General features: G+C 55.5%; 1 protein-coding gene across 1 annotated transcript in view; it reads left to right on the top strand.

Annotated features, from left to right (window-relative positions):
- LTBP4 (latent transforming growth factor beta binding protein 4) overlaps positions 1-9973 on the top strand; it is a 25753-nt gene extending 15780 nt beyond the window's left edge. The window contains exons 19-30 of the mRNA XM_023537904.1: positions 6-128; positions 319-450; positions 1842-1973; positions 2053-2178; positions 2970-3116; positions 4474-4740; positions 5047-5118; positions 5413-5541; positions 5736-5882; positions 6905-7057; positions 7987-8367; positions 8735-9973. Of these exons, the coding sequence (XP_023393672.1) occupies positions 6-128; positions 319-450; positions 1842-1973; positions 2053-2178; positions 2970-3116; positions 4474-4740; positions 5047-5118; positions 5413-5541; positions 5736-5882; positions 6905-7057; positions 7987-8367; positions 8735-9030 (2105 nt within the window). The 3' untranslated portion in view covers positions 9031-9973. The remainder of the gene's footprint in view (positions 1-5; positions 129-318; positions 451-1841; positions 1974-2052; positions 2179-2969; positions 3117-4473; positions 4741-5046; positions 5119-5412; positions 5542-5735; positions 5883-6904; positions 7058-7986; positions 8368-8734) is intronic.
- Positions 9974-9979: the final 6 nt, after the last annotated feature.

Raw genomic sequence — 9979 nt, 5'->3', positions numbered from 1 at the left:
CGCAGACGTGGATGAGTGCAGCGAGGAAGACCTTTGCCAGAGCGGCATTTGTACCAACACCGATGGCTCCTTCGAGTGCGTCTGTCCTCCAGGACACCGCGCCGGCCCAGACCTCGCCTCCTGCCTTGGTGAGAGGCCTCGCTGCAGCCTGATCCTTCCCTCCCTCTGCCTCCTGTCTCCCCTCTGCCCCCTTTCTCTCTTGCCCTCTTATCTGCGTCACCCGCCTTCCCCTCCTGACTCTCCTCTCCCCTCTTTGAGTCCCCTACTCTTTCTCTTTTGCCTCCCTTGCCTCCCCCATCTGACTGCCCTGCCCCTCAGACGTGGACGAATGTCGAGAGCGCGGCCCGGCCCTGTGCGGGTCCCAGCGTTGTGAGAATTCTCCAGGCTCCTACCGCTGTGTCCGAGACTGCGACCCTGGCTACCACGCGGGCCCTGAGGGCACCTGTGACGGTGAGACCACTGCCCCCCCTCCCGCGATGAGTCGTGGAAGTTGGTTCCTTGGTGAGACAGGAGGATGGCGGGAGGTCACTCCTATCAGGAACCAGGCCAAGCCTGCTTCCAGAGGCAGCCCAGGCCCCTCTGCTGATTGAGCACTGTTCACATTTTAGTTCACACCCCAGTACGGACATTTCCTAACTGTTAGCCTCCCTCCCCCTTTCCAATTGGATTAAAACTCCCTGTTTCTCCCTCTTCAGGTCCCCTCTCTGGCTCTGCCCTCTTTCCACCTTCCACCACTTCCTCTACTTCCAGCTGGCCCTCCAAAGAGGCCCGACTCTGGCTGTCTTGCGCCTCATCCTTTCCCAATGCGAAATTAGAAATTACCAAGGTTTCTCCAAGCACCGACCCCTGCGGGCTTAAGCCTCGCCCTTCTCCGCGCTGTTTCTCCACATTTGGTCCTTTGCCTTCCCTCAGACTTCTCCAGGCCTTGGGAACTTCAGGCCCACACCTTTCAGTCTCTGCTTCACCTTCAGATTGCCCCCTTGCCTAGTCTTCTCATTCTCCATCCCTTCCCACCCCTCTACGCTCCACCCCCACCTCTCACCTCTCAGTCTCTCTACCCCATCCCCCCAGCATGCTCAGACAGGGTACTGGAGTGGACAGGAGGCTAAGACTAATCTAAGATATTGTTTTGGATGGAGTGTGGGTCAGCCTTTTGTGGAACAAAGGAAATGTCTGTGGGCTGCCTTTGGCTCTATGGTTGCCAGACCTCTGACTCATAGAAACCTAGTTTCAGGGGTTCTCATTTACTAATTCCACAAGAATGCACTAGACACCTGTGTGCCAGACACCGGGGCAATGAGTCAAACAAAATTCCTGACCTCATGGAGCTGACATTCTGGGGTAGCAGGGGCTAGGGGAGACAGACAATAAATAGGTAAATTAATTCAAGATTCATTCAACAAATAATTTGGGAGTACCTACTGTATGTCAGCATTGTTCTAGCATTGTGACAGTTGGCATACCAGTAAATACATAGACATAATGACAAGTTTAAGAAGGAAAATATAGCAAAGTAAGCGGACAGAGATGACAGGGCAGTGGGGGAGAATGCACTAGAAGGGCTTGACCTTGACAGTTGAGTGAAGTGAGGGAGGGAGTCAGGCAGATAGCTGAGGGAAGATAGTGCCAAGGCCCTGAAGCGGGATCATGTTTGGGCGAGGCGAGAGAGAGCAATGAGGCCTTAAGAGTTATCATGGCTGTCAATCTTTAGAAGACCAGATTCCTAGAATACCAGATATATGGAGACTTCTCAGCCATGGGAACTGGAAGTGGCCTCAAGAACCTGTGAATCCAGGCCTGTGACTCCTTCCCCTTCCCTTACCCCATCCCCACTCTTGCAGATGTGGATGAATGCCAAGAATATGGCCCAGCGATTTGCGGAGCCCAGCGCTGCGAAAACACCCCTGGCTCTTACCGCTGCACGCCGGCCTGTGACCCTGGCTACCAGCCCACGCCGGGGGGCGGATGCCAGGGTGGGTGTCCATCAGGCATTGGGTGATCTGTGGAGAGGATAGACGGTCCAGCAATGGCCTGACTCTCTGCTGGTTGCAGATGTGGACGAATGCCGGAACCGATCCTTCTGCGGGGCCCATGCTGTGTGCCAGAACCTGCCTGGTTCCTTCCAGTGCCTCTGTGACCAGGGCTACGAGGGGGCGCGGGACGGGCGTCACTGCGTGGGTACGGGGCTCCGGGGGTGGGGGCCAGAGGGAGGGGAAGAGGTTGGTCAGGCCCTGCTCTCTCCATAGATCTGAACGATGTGAGCGTTGGGGGTGTGGAATTTAAACCTTGGAATATAAGATCATCTTCATGTAGTCAGAAAACCCTCTTCGTTCAGATTTTATTTTGGAGATGCTTAAAAAATTCATGCATAAAGTATGTAAAATGCACTGATCTGAAGTGTACGCAAACATTATTTTTCCCCAACATTTTGTGAGGACGTTTTCTAAACATACAGCAAATTAAAAGACCTGCAGAATAAACATCTGCTCACCCATGACCTATATTCTACCATTATCATTTTTATACTTGCTTCTTCATATATCTATCCATGAATTTTTTTGAATAATCCACCTGATTTTTTTTTAATAGATTTAAAATTAAGTTGCAGGCATCAGTACGGTTCCTCCTGAATTCTTCAGTATGAGTATCATTAACCAGAGTTCAATATGTGTTCATAGATGTTTTCATTTGTGGTTCAATTTACATACAGTGAAATGCATGAATCTTAATTATACATTCTCTAAGTTTTGACAGATGCCAACACAACAGGCTTTATTTAAAACTGTGAAGTCTTAGGATATATCTGAAGGGCTCCCAAGGGAAATTCGGGGTTTGTCACCAGAAGATAAGTGGATGACGGGATCTGGGCCATTAAAAATGCCCATTTTATTTGAAAGCCCAGACTTTTAGGCCTTCGGAATAGGAGTTTGCCACCACTGACTGTCTCCACTGTTGCCTCCCGCTCACAGATGTGAATGAGTGTGAGACCCTGCAGGGTGTGTGTGGAGCTGCCCTGTGTGAGAACGTGGAAGGCTCCTTCCTCTGTGTCTGCCCCACCAGCCCCGAGGAGTTTGACCCCATGACTGGACGCTGTGTTCCCCCGAGGACTTCCGCTGGTGAGACTGATGTCAGTGTCTATTTAACTGTTGGCTGATGGCCCCACAGAAAAAATGATGTGGTCTAACCATTCCTGATGTGGATAGGTGCCATCAGTTAAAGGCTGTTGTTTTAAACAAAAAGAAACGGGAACAAAAACTTCAGAACACATGCGCTAACCTGGGTAGTGAGACTCAGTGTCAGGAGAAGTAGATCCTGGCCCTGTTTGACTTTATGAGATTCCTTTATTCAGCAAATATTCACAGAGTGTCCACTGCGCTTAGTAGTAGTGTCCACTACTGGGGACACAGTAGTGACCAGGAAAGACCGCTCTGTCTTTAGGGGGCTCACTGTCCAGTGGAGGCCGGCAGAGTTATCCCAGATGGAGACAACCCAGAGAAATCAGTGTGGGGATGGAGGAAGCACAGGCCAGAGGGAATGAGCCTGTCTGTTATGGGGAAAGGTTACGAGGTTGTGGGACTCCAGAGCAGGCAGGTGCCTGCCCCAGCCTGAGAAGTTAGGGAGGGCTTCCTGTTGGAGGGGATGTCTGAACTGAGAGCAGTAGGATGAATAGCGGTGAGCCAGGCGAAGTGGGTGAGGGAGGGCATTCTGGGCAGAGGGCACGGGCAAAGGCCTGGCAAGGCAAGAGAGGGCCTGGCATGGTGAAGGAACTGAAATAAGTTCGGGGTGGCAGGCTTTACAGAGCAAGGGAAGGAGTGGGGAGAGATGAGGCCACAGAAGAAGGCCAGCGCCAGGTCACAGTGACTCACCATGCTCAGGAGGGTGGACTTGTCCCGAGGTTACCCTGGCACCATGGATGGGTTTTGAGCAGGAGGGGGGTATATTCAGATTTTGAAATCTCTGGCTGCCATTGGAGAGGGTGGGTAAGAGGGGGTGACCCTGGGTGCTGGGGGACTAGGCAACAGGCTGGGGCAGGGACTGGGCAGAGAGGACAGGGCTGGGCTTTGGCAGAAGCCATGGGAGGGGAGGGGAGTGTGGGTGAGAGAAACACCCAAGTGACCAAGTAGACAGGCCGTGGGGCTGCCTGCATGGGGGAGAGGTGCCCTGGCCCAGGCCTAGGTTTGGGGATGAAGGCTCTGAGGCCAGTTTGGGACATGTTGGAGGCATCCAGAGGGCCAGGGAAATCCCCTCTCTTCCCATCCAAATTGCAGCTGCGATGATGGGCCAGACACCTAGGAGGGCATGAGGTAGAGAGAGGTACAGAAATGACAGGGGGTGAGAATGGGAAGGACAGTGACAGAATGGAGTCTGGTTCTGCTACTAACAGCTGGGCGTCCCCCGGCCCTCAGTTTCCCCATATATAACATAGGAGCTGGAGGCTCAGCCCATTCTGGCTCACGCCCTTTGTCTCCCCAGGCACATTCCCAGGCCCTCAGCCCCAGGCACCTGCCAGCCCAGGTGTGCCGGCCAGGCCACCCCCTCCATCCCCACCCCGCCGTCCTAGCCCGCCTAGGCAGGGCCCTGTGGGCAGTGGACGCCGGGAGTGCTACTTTGACACAGCGGCTCCAGATGCATGCGACAACATCCTGGCACGGAACGTGACATGGCAGGAGTGCTGCTGCACGGTGGGCGAGGGCTGGGGCAGCGGCTGCCGCATCCAGCAGTGCCCGAGCACCGAGACAGGTGGGCTTGAGCTGCTGGCTAGACACAGTACAGGCCCGAGGGTTTGGGTAGGAATAGGTGGGCATGCGACTGGGACGGGGGCCACATTTGGACATAGGGTTGAGATACTGGTGCCGCAAGGGCAGGAGTGAGCTGTCAGCTAGGTGGGCATCAGGCTGAGATGTGGACAATAAACGGGCACAAGGGCTGAAGACTTGGGCGGTGAAAGGTGGGCATGCGGCCAGAGTAAGCACCAAGACAGGTGGGCATGAGCAGGCCCAGGGCTGCGACGCAGGTGTCTGGGCTCAGCCTTGTCTCTGTGTGCAGCTGAATACCAGTCGCTGTGCCCCCATGGCCGGGGCTACCTGGCGCCCAGCGGAGACCCCAGCCTCCGGAGAGGTGAGGCCAGATATTAAGTCCCACCCACCGCCAGCCCCAACTGCCCCTCACTCTGTCTGTTTTCTTTATTTCTGCCTCTTACCTGTTTCTGTCTCCCCCAGCCCACCCTACCCCCATCATCTATCTCTGTCTTTTTCTTTCCTTATCTCTACCTCTGGGTCTCCATCTCCATCTCTCTGTATCTTCCTTGGTCGTGCCCCACAGCCACACACTCCCCTCATCCAGCCCACACCACACCGTGGCCCGCCCCCATCTCTCTCGGTGGGCGCGCGCCTCTAACCATCCTTCCCGCAGACGTGGACGAGTGCCAGCTCTTCCGAGACCAGGTGTGCAAGAGCGGCGTGTGCGTGAACACTGCCCCAGGCTACTCGTGTTATTGTAGCAACGGCTACTACTACTATGCCCAGCGACTGGAGTGCATCGGTACGAGCCCCAACCCCACCATTCCCCAAGGGACTCTCCCCAACCCTCGACCAAGCCAGGTCCTCTCTGGAATGTGGCCACCAGCAGGAAGTCCTTCCTGGAGTCTAATCTTCATCTATCACACGGTCAATGAGCTGAGGAAATGGAAAAGGGTAGAGGGCTGCTTCTTAACCACTCCCTCCATGCCTCCCTAGACAATGACGAGTGCGCCGATGAGGAGCCGGCTTGTGAAGGCGGCAGCTGCGTCAACACCGTGGGCTCCTATCACTGCACGTGCGAGCCCCCACTGGTGCTGGACGGCTCGCGGCGCCGCTGCGTCTCCAACGAGAGCCAGAGTCTTGGTAACCCCGCCCCCAAGTCCGCCCCACCCCGCCCAGCCGATTACGCCCCGCCCCGGCACCTCGCGTGCCGTCCCGCTTCATCCCCCCTCTGTTGGCTCAGCCTTACCCCCCCACCCCCGCACCCAGGCCACGCCTTCGCAAAGGCCACGCCTCCTCGAGACGTGTTTAGCTTGTCTTGGTTTCTGACTGCCCGAGGCCCGCTGGCCTGGTGGTTAAAGGTGAATGTTTTAGAGGAACCTGCCACTTGCTGGCCCTGTGTACACGTGCACATGGCTTATCATCTCCTGAACGCCAGCTTTCTTTGTGCACATTGGGCGGATTGGCAGTAGCCCTACCTAATAGGGTGGCTGGAGGAATTTTATTTTTAAGGACAGAATAGGACACGGTCTTACTAAGTACTAAAAGCATGTTTCCTGCTCTTTTCCTGTGTATCTCTGATTCTTTCCACTTCCCTGTAGGTTTCTGTCTTTAGGTTTTTCTCTGACTCTCTGACGCTTTCTGGGTCTTTGTTTCTAGGTGGCCTTGTGTCTCCACATCTTTGCTTTCCTGTTTTTCTTTGAATCTCTTAATATTTGGATGTGTTTGTCTCTATCTTTTTGAGTCCTTTCTTTTTTTTTGCCCACTGACCCAAACTCTCTTCTCCCACTCCTGTTCCTACAACATCCCCGCCCCCCGCCCCCCCCACACACACACCCTGAGACTATTAAGAGAGGAAAGCAACTGCCCCAAGGTCACACAGCCTCAAGAGGCGGGGCTTGGATAGAGCCCTCTCAGACCCTTTTCCCAGCCACTAGAACCCCTATGCTCTCTCTTCCTATGTGACAGCCTCATGCCAGACCAAGCCCTGTCCTCAGTCCAGAACCTTGGAACTACCTCAGAGGGCTTCGGGAGTCAGATCACTGCTGATAAAGACTTGGTTATGAGCAGAGGGGGCTGGACTGCTCCAGCAGGGGAGGAGGCCGAGCCTCTGGGAGGACCCCAAGTGTTGGTCCCTCCCTGATCAATGCTGTCTCTGTCCTCAGAAGACAATCTAGGCGTGTGCTGGCAGGAAGTAGGGGCTGATCTCGTGTGCAGTCGTCCCCGTCTGGACCGCCAGGCCACCTACACGGAGTGCTGCTGCCTCTATGGGGAGGCCTGGGGCATGGACTGCGCCCTCTGCCCTGCCCAGGACTCAGGTACTGCCACCTGCTTGGGCCGCACTCAGAGGCCCTGCTCCTTAGGCTCCAAATACAGGCCCTCAGATCTCTTAGTTTTAGCTCCAATCTTAGACCCCCAAATCTCCCCAAACTCGGCCCCTCAGACCCTTATGTGCCAGCCAATCCCTAAATCTTGGTCCCTTAGTCCCCAAGTCACATCCTAAAGACTTCCCAGTCTTATCAGCAGGTCCCGTAGTACCCTGAGGTCTGATCTCCCAGACCTTCAACTCCTGGTCTCTAGAACCCCAAAACAGCCCATGGACCCCCTCCCCCTTAGACCTCTAATACCAGTTGCTCAGACCCCACCATCCTGGCCCACAGACTCTCTGGTCATAGCCAACAGGCCTTCAAGTTCCAGTGCCTTAGACACCCATATCCAAGTGCCTAAGACCCCAACACACAGTCCCAGAGATCCCCAAGTCTTGACTTTAAAACCTCTGAGTCTCCCAATCCTCAGTCTTCAGACCTGCAGGTCTCATGGCTCAGATACCTTCACATGCATCCTGGCCCCTCAGAACCCCAGTAACAGTTTCTGGAAATTCCCAGTCCTGGTCCCCCAAAACTCCCCCATCCCATTTCTGTAGGTCCCTAGTCAGAGCTCCCATGGGTTTCCAAATTCCAGCACGTTGGACCGTAATTCCTAGCAGCAGTCCTTAGTATTCCTGACCCCAGCGCCTCGGAATCCCAGTCTCAGGCCTTGGACCCTCAATCCTGGCTCCAGAACCCCTGATCCGGGCCCTGCAAGCTCAGCCCCTCCTCTGAGGCCCCTCCCATGCATCAGCCCAAGGCCATCCCACCCTCTCCTCTGGGCTCTTTCAGGGGTGAGGGTTGGGGAGCGGGAGGACCAACATGAATGGTGGGTGAGCGGCAAGCAAAGGCTAACTATTAGGCTTGGCTCCTGTTCACAGATGACTTTGAGGCTCTGTGCAATGTGCTGCGCCCCCCAGCATATGGCCCCCCACGACCAGGTGGCTTTGGACTCCCCTACGAGTATGGCCCAGACCTAGGTCCACCTTACCAGGGCTTTCCATATGGGCCTGAGTTGTACTCTCCAGCCGTGCTACCCTATGACCCCTACCCACCGCCGCCTGGGCCCTTTGCCCGCCGCGAGGCCCCCTACGGGACACCACCCTTCGACATGCCCGACTTTGAGGACGATGGTGGCCCCTATGGCGAATCTGAGGCTCCGGCTCCACCCGGCCCCGGTACCCGCTGGCGCTATCGGTCCCGCGACACCCGTGGCTCCTTTCCAGAGCCTGTTGAGCCACGTGAGGGTGGCGGCTATGCTGGTGAGCACTGCGGGCCCAGTGACGGGGACTGAGACGAGGTGCAAGGTGTGCGCAGATGGAGACAGGGAAGAGGAAGGGAAACAAAGAAGTCGGGTGGAGAGACAGACTCAGAGAGACGCGGAAAACAGAGATGTAGTCGGAGAGAACAGACATACTCCTAAGCCCACCAAGAAAGAGTGAGGACAGAGGGAAAGCTAGGGAGAGCAGAGCGAGGTACACCTTCTGGCCCCACAGCGCCCCCCACAGCCCTGGTGTGGGATGGACCGTTCAGAAGGGGACATAGGGAGCCAGGGGTGTGCCGGGGCGTGGGAAAATAAGAGATGGAAGGCACAGACTTTGAATCACGGAGTCGGTGTATTCTCTGCAGGCTCCCTGGCTGGGCCCTATGAGGGGCTGGAGGCGGAGGAGTGCGGGATCCTGGACGGTTGCGCCCACGGTCGCTGCGTGCGCGTCCCCGAGGGCTTCACCTGTGACTGCTTCGATGGCTACCGCTTAGACATGACCCGCATGGCTTGTGTCGGTGAGAGAGCTGGCCGGGGCCAATTTGCACGGGGAGACAGGGTGGAAGCCTTGTCTAGAGCTGGGTGCTCAGGGACAGCAAGGGGAAGGGCCAGCCCAGAAGGAGCAGGAGGTAATTCTTGCACAGGGATGGTGCTCGCCTGACGAAGGAGAGATCAGGCTTGGAGCAAAGCCGAACTTGACTCCGGGGTCGGGGCTGGGCTTGAAGCAGGGCGGAAGGGTGGAGTCCTGCAGGTGTGATGTCTAAGGACTCCCACTGCTACCTTGGACAATCTGCTTGACCTCTTTGGAGAGCTTCAGACTTCCCATCTGTAATATGGGAATAGGAATTATGTCTGCCTAGTTTAGACAGGAGTAACGCAGAGTGGTTACAACGGAGGACTCTGGGAGAGTAAGAGAAACCTCAGACACAGTTCAGCGACTTGCTGTGTGACCTGGACCGGTCGCTGTCCCTTGCTTCGTTTTTCTCATCTGAACTGACTGACCATCATCATAGAACCCATTTCACATCGTTAATTCTGATCTACAATGACACTGAGGCTGTGTATAAACCAAGTCTCAGAAAAGAGAATTGAGTCCTCCAAGGTCTCACAGCCGAGAAATAGCAGAGAGCTGAGCACTCAGAGCCTTTGAGAGATGGTCTGAGAACCGGCTGGGCAGAGTTGTGGGCTCGCTGTGTGACGCTGGGCAAGGGGCTTCCCCACGCTGGGCCTCAGTTTGCACATATGTATGTAATACGGGGTCACGGAACCTACTTCATGGGGTTATCAGGAGGATAAAGTTAATGCAGGTCACGTTCTTAACATGTGTCTGGCTTGGAGTAAGCATTTGCTGTGGTTGATAACCATCATCAGTATTATTTTCCTAACAAAAACCTAGTGACCTAGGGGCTACCGTGCCCATCTTACAGAACACTATGCTAAGGCACAGAGAGGTTAAGCCACCTGCCCAGGCTCACACAGCCAGCCTGCAGTAGTGAGCACATTCTACTCCAAAGAGGAGGCTCCGCACCCGCACCCCTCTGCCCCAGAAGCCTCGAAGGACAGGGAGGCGGGTTCCCAAGTCCCTAGGCCTGAGTAGCAGCATTCCTTGT

This window comes from Pteropus vampyrus, unplaced genomic scaffold (assembly GCF_000151845.1).
Source record: "Pteropus vampyrus isolate Shadow unplaced genomic scaffold, Pvam_2.0 Scaffold203, whole genome shotgun sequence".
Taxonomy (NCBI): Eukaryota; Metazoa; Chordata; class Mammalia; order Chiroptera; family Pteropodidae; genus Pteropus; species Pteropus vampyrus.
This window is presented reverse-complemented; position numbering and strand designations above follow the sequence as displayed.